Below are 12,965 nucleotides of genomic sequence, written 5' to 3'. Positions count from 1 at the left end.
AACCGGAACGGACACAAAATTAAAATATGTTTGTGTGCATGAGGCCTAAGAGCTCATTCACACGGCCGTTGCCCCTCCGTTGCTGTATTGCGGCCCGCATACGGTGGGTCTGCAATACACGGGGCACCGGCCGCGTGCATTCCGCATCACGGATGCGGACCTATTCACTTGAATGGGTCTGCAAATCTGGAGATGCGGCGCAGAACGGAAGCACAGAAAGGAACCCCACGGAAGCACTACGGAGTGGTTCCGTGGGGTTCTGTGCCTCCGCACCGCAAAAAGATAGAACTTGCTCTATCTTTTTGCGGAACGGACGGATTGAAAACCCCATTCAAGCGAATGGGTCCACGATCCGCATGCGGTAGGCCCAAGGTCGGTGCCCGTGCATAGCGTACCGCAATTTGCGGTCCACAGCACGGGCACGGCGGGACAACGGCCGTATGAATGAGCCCTAACGGTGACTTGTGCCAAAGGACAAACTCAGCTCAGCTTCATCTGTGCATAAGCATCTAATATAATTCTGGATCATTCCTCTCATTCCAGTCCAATCCTGGGAGTGAAACCGGAAGCCCGATCAGTGCTGAAGGTAAAATGAGCGATATTCCAGTGTCCGCCGTGTAGTCTCTGCCCTAATTCACATCAGGGAGGATAGTGAGCGCTCCCCACCGTGGGTCATAAAACCTATTCATTTACCTTTTCTGACGTGATAGCAAAACACAACCAAGAACAAGGCAGCACCTGACAGGAATCACATGCTGTCGTTGGAGCCTCTCAGTAGTGCAGCCTCAGGCTTTAGGCCTGCAGCTTCAGATAATCAGATCTCAGCCTAGAAGTCAGATGCTCAAATACAGTTTTCATATTTTTGGAGTTAGTCCTGGGGGGAAACGATCATGTAGTATGCAATGTATTATGCCCGTCATTGCTGAGCACAAAGGCAACCTATTAGGTCTTTCTACTGGCGGGGCTTATTAGGAGTACAAAGATGGCGGATCTGAGACCTTGATTATGTCTCTGCCTGGGATGGAAACCCATTGGCACCCACGAGCACATCACAGGAGCACCGATTGGGTAACTGAGGGAGCATACGGCCTCTGAAAGCACTTAGATGCCACAGTCGATATGGACCACAGCATCTCTGATCTCTGCTATTAGAGTAGGAGCTCCATGCTCTCGGCAGGGGTGTCATTAGACACCCATGCAGCTGCTTCACTGGAACCTATTCATAAAAATGCATATAGAGCACAATATAGCCCCTTACTGGCTTCTATGACAATATGTATTGTGGTCACTAAAGGGTTAAATGTCCAGATCTCACGGCATCACTTCAGCTGGTTCTTCTCATTGTCACAGCCACCGATGAAATAACAGACCTGGATTCCTTCATTGACCATACCTTTAGTGGGATCACCTTTAACAGGCAGTCCCAGCAAAAAAAGATGTCCTCGACGGCGAGCCAAGATGCAGGTGACTATCTATCTATCTATCTATTATCTATCTATTATCTATCTATTATCTATCTATTATCTATTATCTATCTAATATCTATCTATTATCTATCTATTATCTATTATCTATCTAATATCTATCTATTATCTATCTATTATCTATTATCTATCTATTATCTATTATCTATCTATCTCATATCTATCTATCTATCTATCTATCTATCTATTATCTATCTATCTATCTATCTATTATCTATCTATATATCTATTATCTATCTATCTATCATCTATTATCTATCTATCTATCTATCTATCTCATATATATCTATCTATCTATCTATCTATCTATCTATCTCATATCTATTATCTATCTATCTATCTATCTATCTATCTCATATCTATTATCTATCTATCTATCTATCTATCTATTTATCTATCTATCTATTATCTATCTATTATCTATCTATTATCTATCTATTATCTATCTATATATCTATTATCTATCTATCTATCTATCTATTATCTATCTATCTATCTATCTATCTATTATCTATCTATCTATTTATCTATCTATCTATTATCTATCTATTATCTATCTATTATCTATCATCTATCTATCTATCATCTATTATCTATCTATCATCTATCTATTATCTATCTATTATCTATCTATCTATCTATCTATCTATCTATCTATCTATCTATCTATCTATCTATCTATCTATCTATCTATCATCTATCTATTATCTATCTATTATCTATCTGTCTATCTATCTATCTATCTATCTATCTATCTATCTATCTATCTATCTATCATCTATCTATTATCTATCTATTATCTATCTATTATCTATCTATCTATCTATCTATCTATCTATCTATCATCTATCTATTATCTATCTATTATCTATCTATCTATCTCATATCTATCTATCTCATATCGATCTATCTATCTATCTATCTATCTATCTATCTATCTATCTATCTATCTACAGTGCTTTGAAAAAGTATTCAAACACCTTGAACTTTTCCACATTCTTTCACGTTACACCCACAAACTATTTTGTATGTATTTTATTGGGATTTTACGTGATAGACCAACACAAAGTAGCAGGTATGTCTAAAGTGAAAGGAAAATGATAAATGGTTTTCAACATCTTTAATTTTAAAAGTGTGGCGTGCATTTGTATTCAGCCCCCTGTACCCTGATACCCCTAAGAGAACATTAGTTATCAAGCAGCATCATGAAAACCAAGGAACACACCAGACAGGTCAGGGATAAAGTTGTGGAGAAGTGTAAAGAAAGGTTAGGTTATAAAAAGTATCCCGAGCTCTGAACATCTCACAGAGCACTTCTCAATACATCATCTGAAACCTACCAAGACATGGCCGTCCACCTAAACTGACAGCCCAGGCAAGAAGAGGAATAATTAGAGAAGCAGCCAAGAGGCCCATGGTCACTCTGGAGAAGCTGCAGAGATCCACAGCTCCGGTGGGAGAATCTGTCTACAGGACAACTTATTAGTCGTGTGCTCCGCGAATCTGGCCAATATGGAAGAGTGGCAAGAAGAAAGACATTTTTTTAAAACAAGCCATAAGAAGTCCTGTTTGCAGTTTGCCGCAAACATGTGGAAGAAGGCGCCCTGGTCAGATGTGACCAAAGTTGAACTTTCTGGCCTAAATGCAAAACACTATTGGCGTCATTTATCAAAATGGTGTAAAGTAGAACTGGCTTAGTTGCCCATAGCAACCAATCAGATTCCTACTTTCATTTTTGACAGCTCCTTTGGAAGATGAAAGGCGGAATCTGATTGGTTACTCTGGGCAACTAAGACAGTTCTACTTTACACCAGTTTGATAAATTACCCCATATGAGTGGTGAAAAACTATCACTACACATCACCCTGAACACACCATTCCCATGGTGGTGGCAGCATCATGCTGCGGGGATGCTTTTCTTCAGCAGGGTCAGGGAAGCTGGTCAGAGTTGATGGGAAGATGGATGGAGCTAAATACAGGGCAATCCTGGAGGAAAACCTGGTAGAGGCTGCAAAAGACTTGAGACTGAGGAAGAGGTTCACCTTCTAGTAGGACAACGACCCTAAACATCCAGCCAGAACTACCATGGAATGGATAAGATCAAAGCGTATCCATGTGTCAGAATGGCCCAGTCACAGTCCAGACCTAAATCCCATTGAGAATCTGCGGCAAGACTTGGAAATTGCTGTTCACAGACGTTCTCCATCCAATCTGACTGAGCGCGAGCTCTTCTGCAAAGAACAATGGGCAGAAATGTCAGCCTCTGGATGTACAAAGCTGGTAGAGACAGACCCCAAAAGACCTGCAGCTGTAATTACTGCGAAAGGTGGTCCTACAAAGTATTGACTCAGGGGGGCTGAATACAAATGCACGCCACACTTTTTATCTATCTATCTGTCTAGGTCTCTCTATCTTTCTAGATAACAAATATATCGTGGCTCACCCGTACCCGGTCTGTGGTCAAGGTGCTCTTCATCCTATCATCCAAAAATGGTATTAAAGTATATAAAGTAAAAACAGGCACTCACCATCTGGTCTAAATAGTAAGATATCGTGTTTAATAGGTAATAAATATTGGTAGGTGATTTAGATAAAATATGAACCCCTAGCTAATTGCATTTGTTATTATTGTTGCTATATACATAGATCAGGATATAAGTATATTGTGGTGAATATACCTATTCCCTAACGTTTGATAAAGCTGCTGGATATACTTAATAACTTGATTTGGTGAAAAGCAAAGATTGTTGCGTGATTCTTATAAAACTATGAATAAAATATTGAATAAAATATTGTGTGAAGGCATATGCATAATTGTGCTCAAATGAATAAATATATATGTGCTCCAAAAATATATTCAATAAATATATAAATAGTCCCAAAAAAATATCAAAAAGTTGTCAGTACTGCTTATTATATTAGCAATCAAAAATGTGATTTGCCAGACATAAGTGGGTTAGTATGTCATATAACTGGAGTCTCCCTGGGTGATATTAGTGGGACTGGCGTCTGGGGGTCCCCCTGATGCACAGCCTCTTACCTCACCCTCCGTTCGGTGGTCAGCAGACTTGGCTCCTCTGTCTGTGCACCTATATAAATAGGTAAGCCGTGTCGCAACCTCCAAGATTCCCGGTACGTTGCAGACTCCGGACTATGTGATGTGCGGGAGACTCCAGTTATATGACATACTAACCCACTTATGTCTGGCAAATCACATTTTTGATTGCTAATATAATAAGCGGTACTGACAACTTTTTGATATTTGTTTGGGACTATTTATTTATATATACATTTTTTGGGGACTATTTATATATTTATTGAATATATTTTTTGAGCACATATATATTTATTTATTTGAGCACAATTATGTATATGCCTTCACACAATATTTTATTCATAGTTTTATAAGAATCACGCAACAATCTTTGCTTTTCACCAAATCAAGTTATTAAGTATATCCAGCAGCTTTATCAAACGTTAGGGAATAGGTATATTCACCACAATATACTTATATCCTGATCTATGTATATAGCAACAATAATAACAAATGCAATTAGCTAGGGGTTCATATTTTATCTAAATCACCTACCAATATTTATTACCTATTAAACACGATATCTTACTATTTAGACCAGATGGTGAGTGCCTGTTTTTACTTTCTATACTCTCTAGCTTTCTATCTCTCTCCCTCGCACTCACTCATATCTATCCATTATTATAGCACTGAATTTGGGTCTTTATTAAGTAGGACATCTGCCATCTCCATGTCTGGTTCGTATATATTTATAGTCCTCTGTCCTGTCTGGCATTTGATGAATTGATGTGCCGGGAGCAGCTTTGGCCTTTCCTGTAGGGGCTTCTCTAGACTTCAGTCAAGTGGCAAAATAATACAGTGAGATCTGCTGCTTGTGAGAGGGAGACTGCATAAGAGAGACAAGCATCAGACGCCGACAGTGAGCCGCGCTGTCTGACTGCTCTTCTGTTATGTCTTGTAGATCGCTTTCCTTCCCAACATTAAAACCGATGCCCCCGCTGTTCGAAAAACTAAAAGTAAACATATTATATACTCGGTGTCGGACTGAGGTACTTAGGGCCCACCAGTGTAACTGATTCTGGGGGCCCACCTTAAGGCTCCTGCACATAAACTTCTTTTTTTTCCACATCTGTACCGTTCACTTTACTTCAATGGGTCCGCAAAAAAATAAAAAAGACTCGGTGTGCATTCCGTGTCTGTATGTCCGCATGGCCGTTCTGCAGAATGATAGAACATGTCCTATTATTGTCGGCATTACAGACAAGGACAGGACGGTTCTATCAGAGGCTGTTCCGCATAATGTGGAATGCACACACCCGGTATCCATGTTTTGTGGATCCGCAATTTGCAGACTGCAAAAATCCAACGGTCGTGTTCATGAGCCCTTACAGTGATAACAGGAATATTACAGATGACGTATGATGGCCGACAGTCACAGCACAAACACATATCTGGATCTCCTGCACTTAAGTCAGTCAGAAACAAGACCCGTGCAGCGCACACCAATCGCTCATCGGACACATGTGGCACACAAGACACTTATACATGGCTCACATGTCACATACTGCACATACACCACTGATACATTCAGTGCCTTGCAAAAGTATTCACCCCCATTGACTTTTTTCATATTTTGGTACATTACAGCCTTAAGTTCAATGTTTTGTTAATATAATTTTATGTGATGGATCAGAACACAATAGTCCAAGTTGGTGAAGTGAAATGAGAAAAATATATAAATAAAACTGTTTAGAAATAGAAAACAGAAAATTGTCCTGTGCGTATGTATTCACCCCCTTTGTTAGGAAGCCCATAAAAAGCTCTGGTGCTACCAATTACCTTCAGAAGTCACATAATTAGTGACATGATGTCCACCTGTGTGCAATCTAAGTGTCACATGATCTGTCATTACATATACACACCTTTTCTGAAAGGCCCCAGAGGCTGCAACACCTAAGCAAGAGGCATCACTGACCGAACACTGCCATGAAGACCAAGGAACTCTCCAAACAAGTAAGGGACAATGTTGTTAGGTTATAAAACAATATCCAAATCTTTGATGATCCCCAGGAAATGGAAAGAACATGGCACCACAGCAAACCTGCCAAGAGACGGCCGCCCACCAAAACTCACGGACCGGGCAAGGAGGGCATTAATCAGAGAGGCAGCACAGAGACCTAAGGTGACCCTGGAGGAGCTGCAGAGTTCCACAGCAGAGACTGGAGGATCTGTACATAGGACGACAATAAGCCGTACGCTCCATAGAGTTGGGCTTTATGGCAGAGTGGCCAGAAGAAAGGCATTACTATCAGCAAAAAACATAAAGGCACGTTGTGAGTTTGTGAAAAGGCAAGTGGGAGACTCCGAAAATGTATGGAGGATGGTGCTCTGGTCTGATGAGACTAAAATTGAACTTTTCGGCCATCAAAGAAAACTCTATGTCTGGCACAAACCCAACACATCACATCATCCAAAGAACACCATCCCGACAGTGAGACATGGTGGTGGCAGCATCATACTGGGGGGACTGGGAAACTGGTCAGAGCTGAGGGAAAGATGGATGGAGCTAAATACAGGGATATTCTTGAGCAGAACCTGTCCCACTCTGTGCGTGATCTGAGGCTAGGACGGAGGCTCACCTTCCAGCAGGACAATGACCCCAAACACACGGCTAAAGCAACACTTGAGTGGTTTAAGGGGAAACATGTAAATGTGTTGGAACGGCCGAGTCACAGCCCAGATCTCCATCCAATAGAAGATCTGTGGTCAGACTTAAAGAGGACCTTTCACTAGAATAAAACATCTAAACTAACCATACAGACATGTAGAGCGGCGCCCAGGGATCCCCCTGCACTTACTATTATCCCCGGGCGCCGCTCCGTTCTCCCGCTATAGCCTCCGGTATCTTCATAGTTAGGCTCCACCCAGTGGAACCTGCCAGCGTCTCCTTCTCCCATGCTGTAGCGCTGGCCAATCGCAGCGCTCAGCTTATAGCCTGAGAAAAAAAAATGAAACTCTCAGGCTATGAGCTGAGCGCTGCGATTGGCCAGCGCTACAGCCTGGGAGAAGGAGACGCCGGCAGGTTCCCCTGGGTGGAGCCTAACTATGAAGATGCCGGAGGCTATACTGGGCGAACGGAGCGACGCCCGGGGATAACAGTAAGTGCAGGGAGATCCCTGGGCGCCGCTCTACATGTCTGTATAGTTAGTTTAGATTTTTTATTCTAGTGAAAGGTTCTCTTTAAAGATCGCTGTTCACAAGCGCAAATCATCCAACCTGAAGGAGCTGGAGCAGTTTTGTAAGGAGGAATGGGCAAAAATCCCAGTGGTAAGATGCGGCAACTGCTCATGGAGACTTATCCAAAGCGACTTGGAGCTGTGATTACTGCAAAAGACGGCTCTACAAAGTACTGACTGTAGGGGGGGTGAATAGTTCTGCACATTGACCTTTTCTGTTATTTTGTCCTAGTTGTTGTTTGCTTCACAATAAAAAATAAAAAAAACATCTTCATAGTTGTCGGCATGTTCTGTAAATTAAATTATGCAAATCATCAAACAATCCATGTTAATTCCAGGTTGTGAGGCACCAAAATACGAAAAAAGTCAAGGGGGGTAAATACTTTTGCAAGGCACTGTAGATCATATATAGAACACACCAATCACACATAGGAAACACGCAATGCACACACCAAGACATTTATGCCTAAACCTATTAAGTATAGCACACTTAAAGGGGTTAATGGGGTCATCTCACTTCAGCAATTGGCAGTTACCATGTAGAGAAAGTTAATACAAGGCACTTACTAATGTATTGTAAGGCTGGAAGTGCGCATAGGCCAACACCTTTCCCTATAGTGTACAAGCACGGCCACCGCTGCTGGATTACACGGTGGTAATAACCACGGATACGAGCTGTGTATAATGTGATGGAAAGGAGGCAACATAGACAATCACAATACACTAGTAAGTGCCTTGTATTAACTGCATGATAAATGCCATTTACTGAAGTGAGACAAACCCGTTTAACCCCTTTAAGCATAAATGTCTGGCATGAAATTTACCAAATCTTAACCTGCTCAGATTGCACATAACCTACATTATAATTAAAAGGGTTCTCCGACCATAATGACCTCTCTCCTGTCTACAGGATCGGTGAGAAGTATCAGATTGCTGGGGTCTGACTGCTGGAACACCCACTGATCATGAAAAAAGGGGTCCTGAGACATTACATTACCGCCAATCTATGTACACAAGGGTCTTAAGACAACGTTCCCTTGATCATGGGGGTCCCAGCAGTCAGACCCCCACCAATCAGACACTTATCACCTGTCGTGTCATAGCTGTTGGACCTTCTCACATTCTCTATCCTTAAAGGGGTTCTGCAGTTTGTTTTAACTGATGATCTATCCTATGGATAGATCATCAGCATCTGATCGGCGGGGGTCCGACACCCGGGACCCCTGCCAATCAGCTGTTTGAGAAGGTAACGGCGCTCCAGCAGAGCCGCAGCTTTCTCACTGTTTACCGCTGGCCCAGTGACGTCACGACTAGTATTAACTGGCCTGGGCGGGGCTAAGCTCCATTCAAGTGAACAGAGCTTAGCCCCGCCCAGGACATTGATACTAGTCGTGACGTCACTGGGTCAACAGTAAACAGTGAGAAGGCCGCGGCGCTACTGGAGCGCCGCTGCCTTCTCAAACAGCTGATCGGCGGGGGTCCCAGGTGTCGGACCCCCGCCGATCAGATGCTGATGATCTATCCAGAGGATAGATCAACAGTTAAAACAAACTGTATAACCCCTTTAAAGGTTTTCTTTGGGTGTAAATTTTTTTTTTACAAATTTACAAATCTGGCCCAAAATACAGTCAGGTCCATAAATATTGGGACATGGACACAATTCTAACATTTTTGGCTCTGAACACCAGTGTTTCCCAACCAGTGTGCCTCCAGCTGTTGCAAAACTACAACTCCCAGCATGCCCGCACAGCCAAAGGCTGTCCAGGCATTCTGGGAGTTGTAGTTTTGCAACAGCTGGAGGCACATTGGTTGGGAAACACTGCTATACACCACCACAATGGATTTGAAATGAAACAAACAAGATGTGCTTTACCTGCAGACTGTCAGCTTTAATTTGAGGGTATTTACATCCAAATCAGGTGAACGGTGCAGGAATTACAACAGTTTGCATATGTGCCTCCCACTTGTTCCAAAAGTAATGGGACATAATAATAATCATAAATCAAATCCTTTGCCGTCAATTACAGCCTGAAGTCTGGAATGCATAGACATCACCAGACGCTTGGTCTCATCCCTGGTGATGCTCTGCCAGGCCTCTACTGCAACTGTCTTCAGTTCCTGCTTGTTCTTGGGGCATTTTCCCTTCAGTTTTCCCTTCAGCAAGTGAAATGCATGCTCAATCGGATTCAGGTCCGGTAATTGACTTGGCCATTGCATAACATTCCACTTCTTTCCCTTAAAAAACTCTTTGGTTGCTTTTGCAGGATGCTTTGGGTCATTGTCCATCTGCACTGTGAAGCGCCGTCCAATGAGTTCTGAAGCATTTGGCTGAAGATGAGCAGATAATATTGCCCGAAACACTTCAGAATTCATCCTGCTGCTTTTGTCAGCAGTCACATCATCAATAAATACAAGAGAACCAGTTCCATTGGCAGCCATACATGCCCACGCCATGACACTACCACCACCATGCTTCACTGATGAGGTGGTATGCTTAGGATCATGAGCAGTTCCTTTCCTTCTCCATACTCTTCTCTTCCCATCACTCTGGTACAAGTTGATCTTGGTCTCATCTGTCCATAGGATGTTGTTCCAGAACTGTGAAGGCTTTCTTAGATGTCGTTTGGCAAACTCTAATCTGGCCTTCCTGTTTTTAAGGGTTACCAATGGTTTACATCTTGTGGTGAAGTCTTCTCTTGATTGTTGACTTTGACACACATACACCTACCTCCTGGAGAGTGTTCTTGATCTGGCCAACTGTTGTGAAGGGGGTTTTCTTCACCAGGGAAAGAATTCTTCGCTCATCCACCACAGTTGTTTTCCGTGGTCTTCCGGGTCTTTTGGTGTTGCTGAGCTCACCGGTGCGCTCCTTCTTTTTAAGAATGTTCCAAACAGTTGTTTTGGCCAGGCCTAATGTTTTTGCTATCTCTCTGATGGGTTTGTTGTGTTTTTTCAGCCTAATGATGGCTTCACTGATAGTGACAGCTCTTTGGATCTCATCTTGAGAGTTGACAGCAACAGATTCCAAATGCAAATAGCAGACTGGAAATGACCTCTGGACCTTTTATCTGCTCATTGTAATTGGGATAATGAGGGAATAACACACACCCGGCCATGGAACAGCTGAGAAGCCAAGTGTCCCATTACTTTTGGTTCCTTAACAAGTGGGAGGCACATATGCAAACTGTTGTAATTCCTGCACCGTTCACCTGATTTGGATGTAAATGCCCTCAAATTAAAGCTGACAGTCTGCAGGTAAAGCACATCTTGTTTGTTTCATTTCAAATCCATTGTGGTGGTGTATAGAGCCAAAAATGTTAGAATTGTGTCCATGTCCCAATATTTATGGACCTGACTGTATATGTCAAACTAAAATAGAAATGCTCGCTTGTTAAAGGACCGGTGTCCACTTCTCTAGTTATCCTGTATGCACAGGATCGGGGATAACTAAGTGATGTGTGGGGGTCTGAACGCTGGAGACCCCACTGATCCCCCTTCTTTATTGAGTGGCAGGTGGAGCACATGCCCGGCCTCTCCATCCATTCTCTATGGGGTCGCCGGAGATGGCGGAGTACAGCGCTAGCTATTTCCAGTGGTCCCAAAGAGAATAGATGGAGCAGCAGGGCGTATGTGTGGCCTGCGACACCATCAAAAGGAGGGAACAGGACCCGTTCCTGGGATCATTGGGGGTCGCAGAATGGGACCCCACTAATCATATAGTTATGCCCTATGGTGTGGAGAGGATAACTTGAAAACCTGGACAACCCCTTTAAATCCTCCACCACTCCACCACCATACTCTTTACATGGCAGCAGTGATGCCTGTAAATACAGAATATCATCACTGCTGCCATGTAAACCATACGTGTCAATACTGGAGAATGTGACGCACTGTGCAGAATTTTTCGGGCATAAGTGCAACCCCCTTTGCAGGTCAGAACCTTTAACAAAGCCCAAGCAAAGGCGCAAGAGGAGTAACGTGAGCAAAGGGCACAAACGGAGGGACATAGCTGAAACAGAGGCATTAGGGTCTCCTGAGGCAGGGTAATAGTGGGGATCCTGGAGCAGGAGTAACTGGAGAAGAGGCAATATTAGCGGTGCATTTAGAGTGGGGGCATGTGGAGCTGGGGCATTTATGGGGGTGCACCTAAAGCAGAGGCATTGGGGGACCTAGGGCAGAGTCCCCCCAATGCCACTCTGAACTCTGCAGAGAGCAGCACTCATTCATAGATCTGAGTTTGCTATAAAAAAAAATCCCCTATTTCCCCCTTACAGTCTCCTACAGATCACTACTGTCACACACCTGAGAAATCAGCCCAGCACCGCAGAGGAGTCCTTCTCTTCAGCAGCCACAGTTTTCTGACAGCAGGGAGGGCAGGAGGATGGCCAGACATGTTCTCTCCTCCTTCACAGCAAGCAGCCCGGGAAGTTTAGAAGATACTGCGGGGCCTCCTGTACAATGTACACCAGTAGGAGGCTGCATCACTGTGCGATACTGCCACCTAGTGGCTACAATAATTATCTCTCCTGAGAAACAAGAGAAATAATTACTCCTCAGTCTTATCTCCGGGCGCAGGAGACTGCCTCCCCGGTGGGCCAGTCCGAGCCTGTATATACTGTATATATATAACATCATCTGTTGAAAGTTTTTTTAGTACTGGAATGCATGAAACAGCTCTCTCTCCCCCTCCCCCAGCAGGGAGTCCCAGCACACTCCTCCATCACTAATAGTCATTACCTCCCACTCTAAGGAGCAGACTATTCTGCAAATGGCAGAAATCGTTAATTTCTAACGATAATTTGTTTTCCCTTAGTCCTAACAGCAGCACAGATGGGGTTAACTGCCCCTGTGGACTGGTAGGACCGGCGGAATTTTAATGAGCCCAAAGAACCAATAAACAATCTTCAGCTCCCTGAAAGGGAGGAGATCACCCCCCAGCCCACCGTGTTTTTAACAAGCATAATGTATTTAGGGTGGGATATTTGTGTGCTGCTGTTAGGACTAAGGGAAAACAAATTATCGTTAGAAATTAACGATTCCCTTACGTCCTACCAGCAGCACAGATGGGGAGATAGCAAGAAGAATCCCCTAGGGAGGGTCCTCATGCCTGGCAGAACTAAGAACAGTCTGCCCAAAAGCCGAAAACTCTGCCATCCTAGCATCTATCCTATAATGGGAGATGAAGGTTGACTCAGAGCTCCAGGAGGCCGC

The 12,965-nt window shown here is 43.5% G+C and overlaps 1 protein-coding gene across 1 annotated transcript in view; it reads left to right on the top strand.

Annotated features, from left to right (window-relative positions):
- LOC121007914 overlaps nucleotides 1-12,965 on the top strand; it is a 32,769-nt gene that overhangs the window by 4,679 nt on the left and 15,125 nt on the right. Inside the window, exons 7-8 of the mRNA XM_040440183.1 lie at nucleotides 544-586; nucleotides 1,351-1,464. Coding sequence (XP_040296117.1) covers nucleotides 544-586; nucleotides 1,351-1,464 — 157 coding nt within the window. The remainder of the gene's footprint in view (nucleotides 1-543; nucleotides 587-1,350; nucleotides 1,465-12,965) is intronic.

Source organism: Bufo bufo, chromosome 7, assembly GCF_905171765.1.
Source record: "Bufo bufo chromosome 7, aBufBuf1.1, whole genome shotgun sequence".
In the NCBI taxonomy this organism is placed as follows: domain Eukaryota; kingdom Metazoa; phylum Chordata; class Amphibia; order Anura; family Bufonidae; genus Bufo; species Bufo bufo.
The sequence above is the reverse complement of the archived record's forward strand: the minus strand, read 5'-3'. Positions and strand labels throughout refer to the sequence as shown.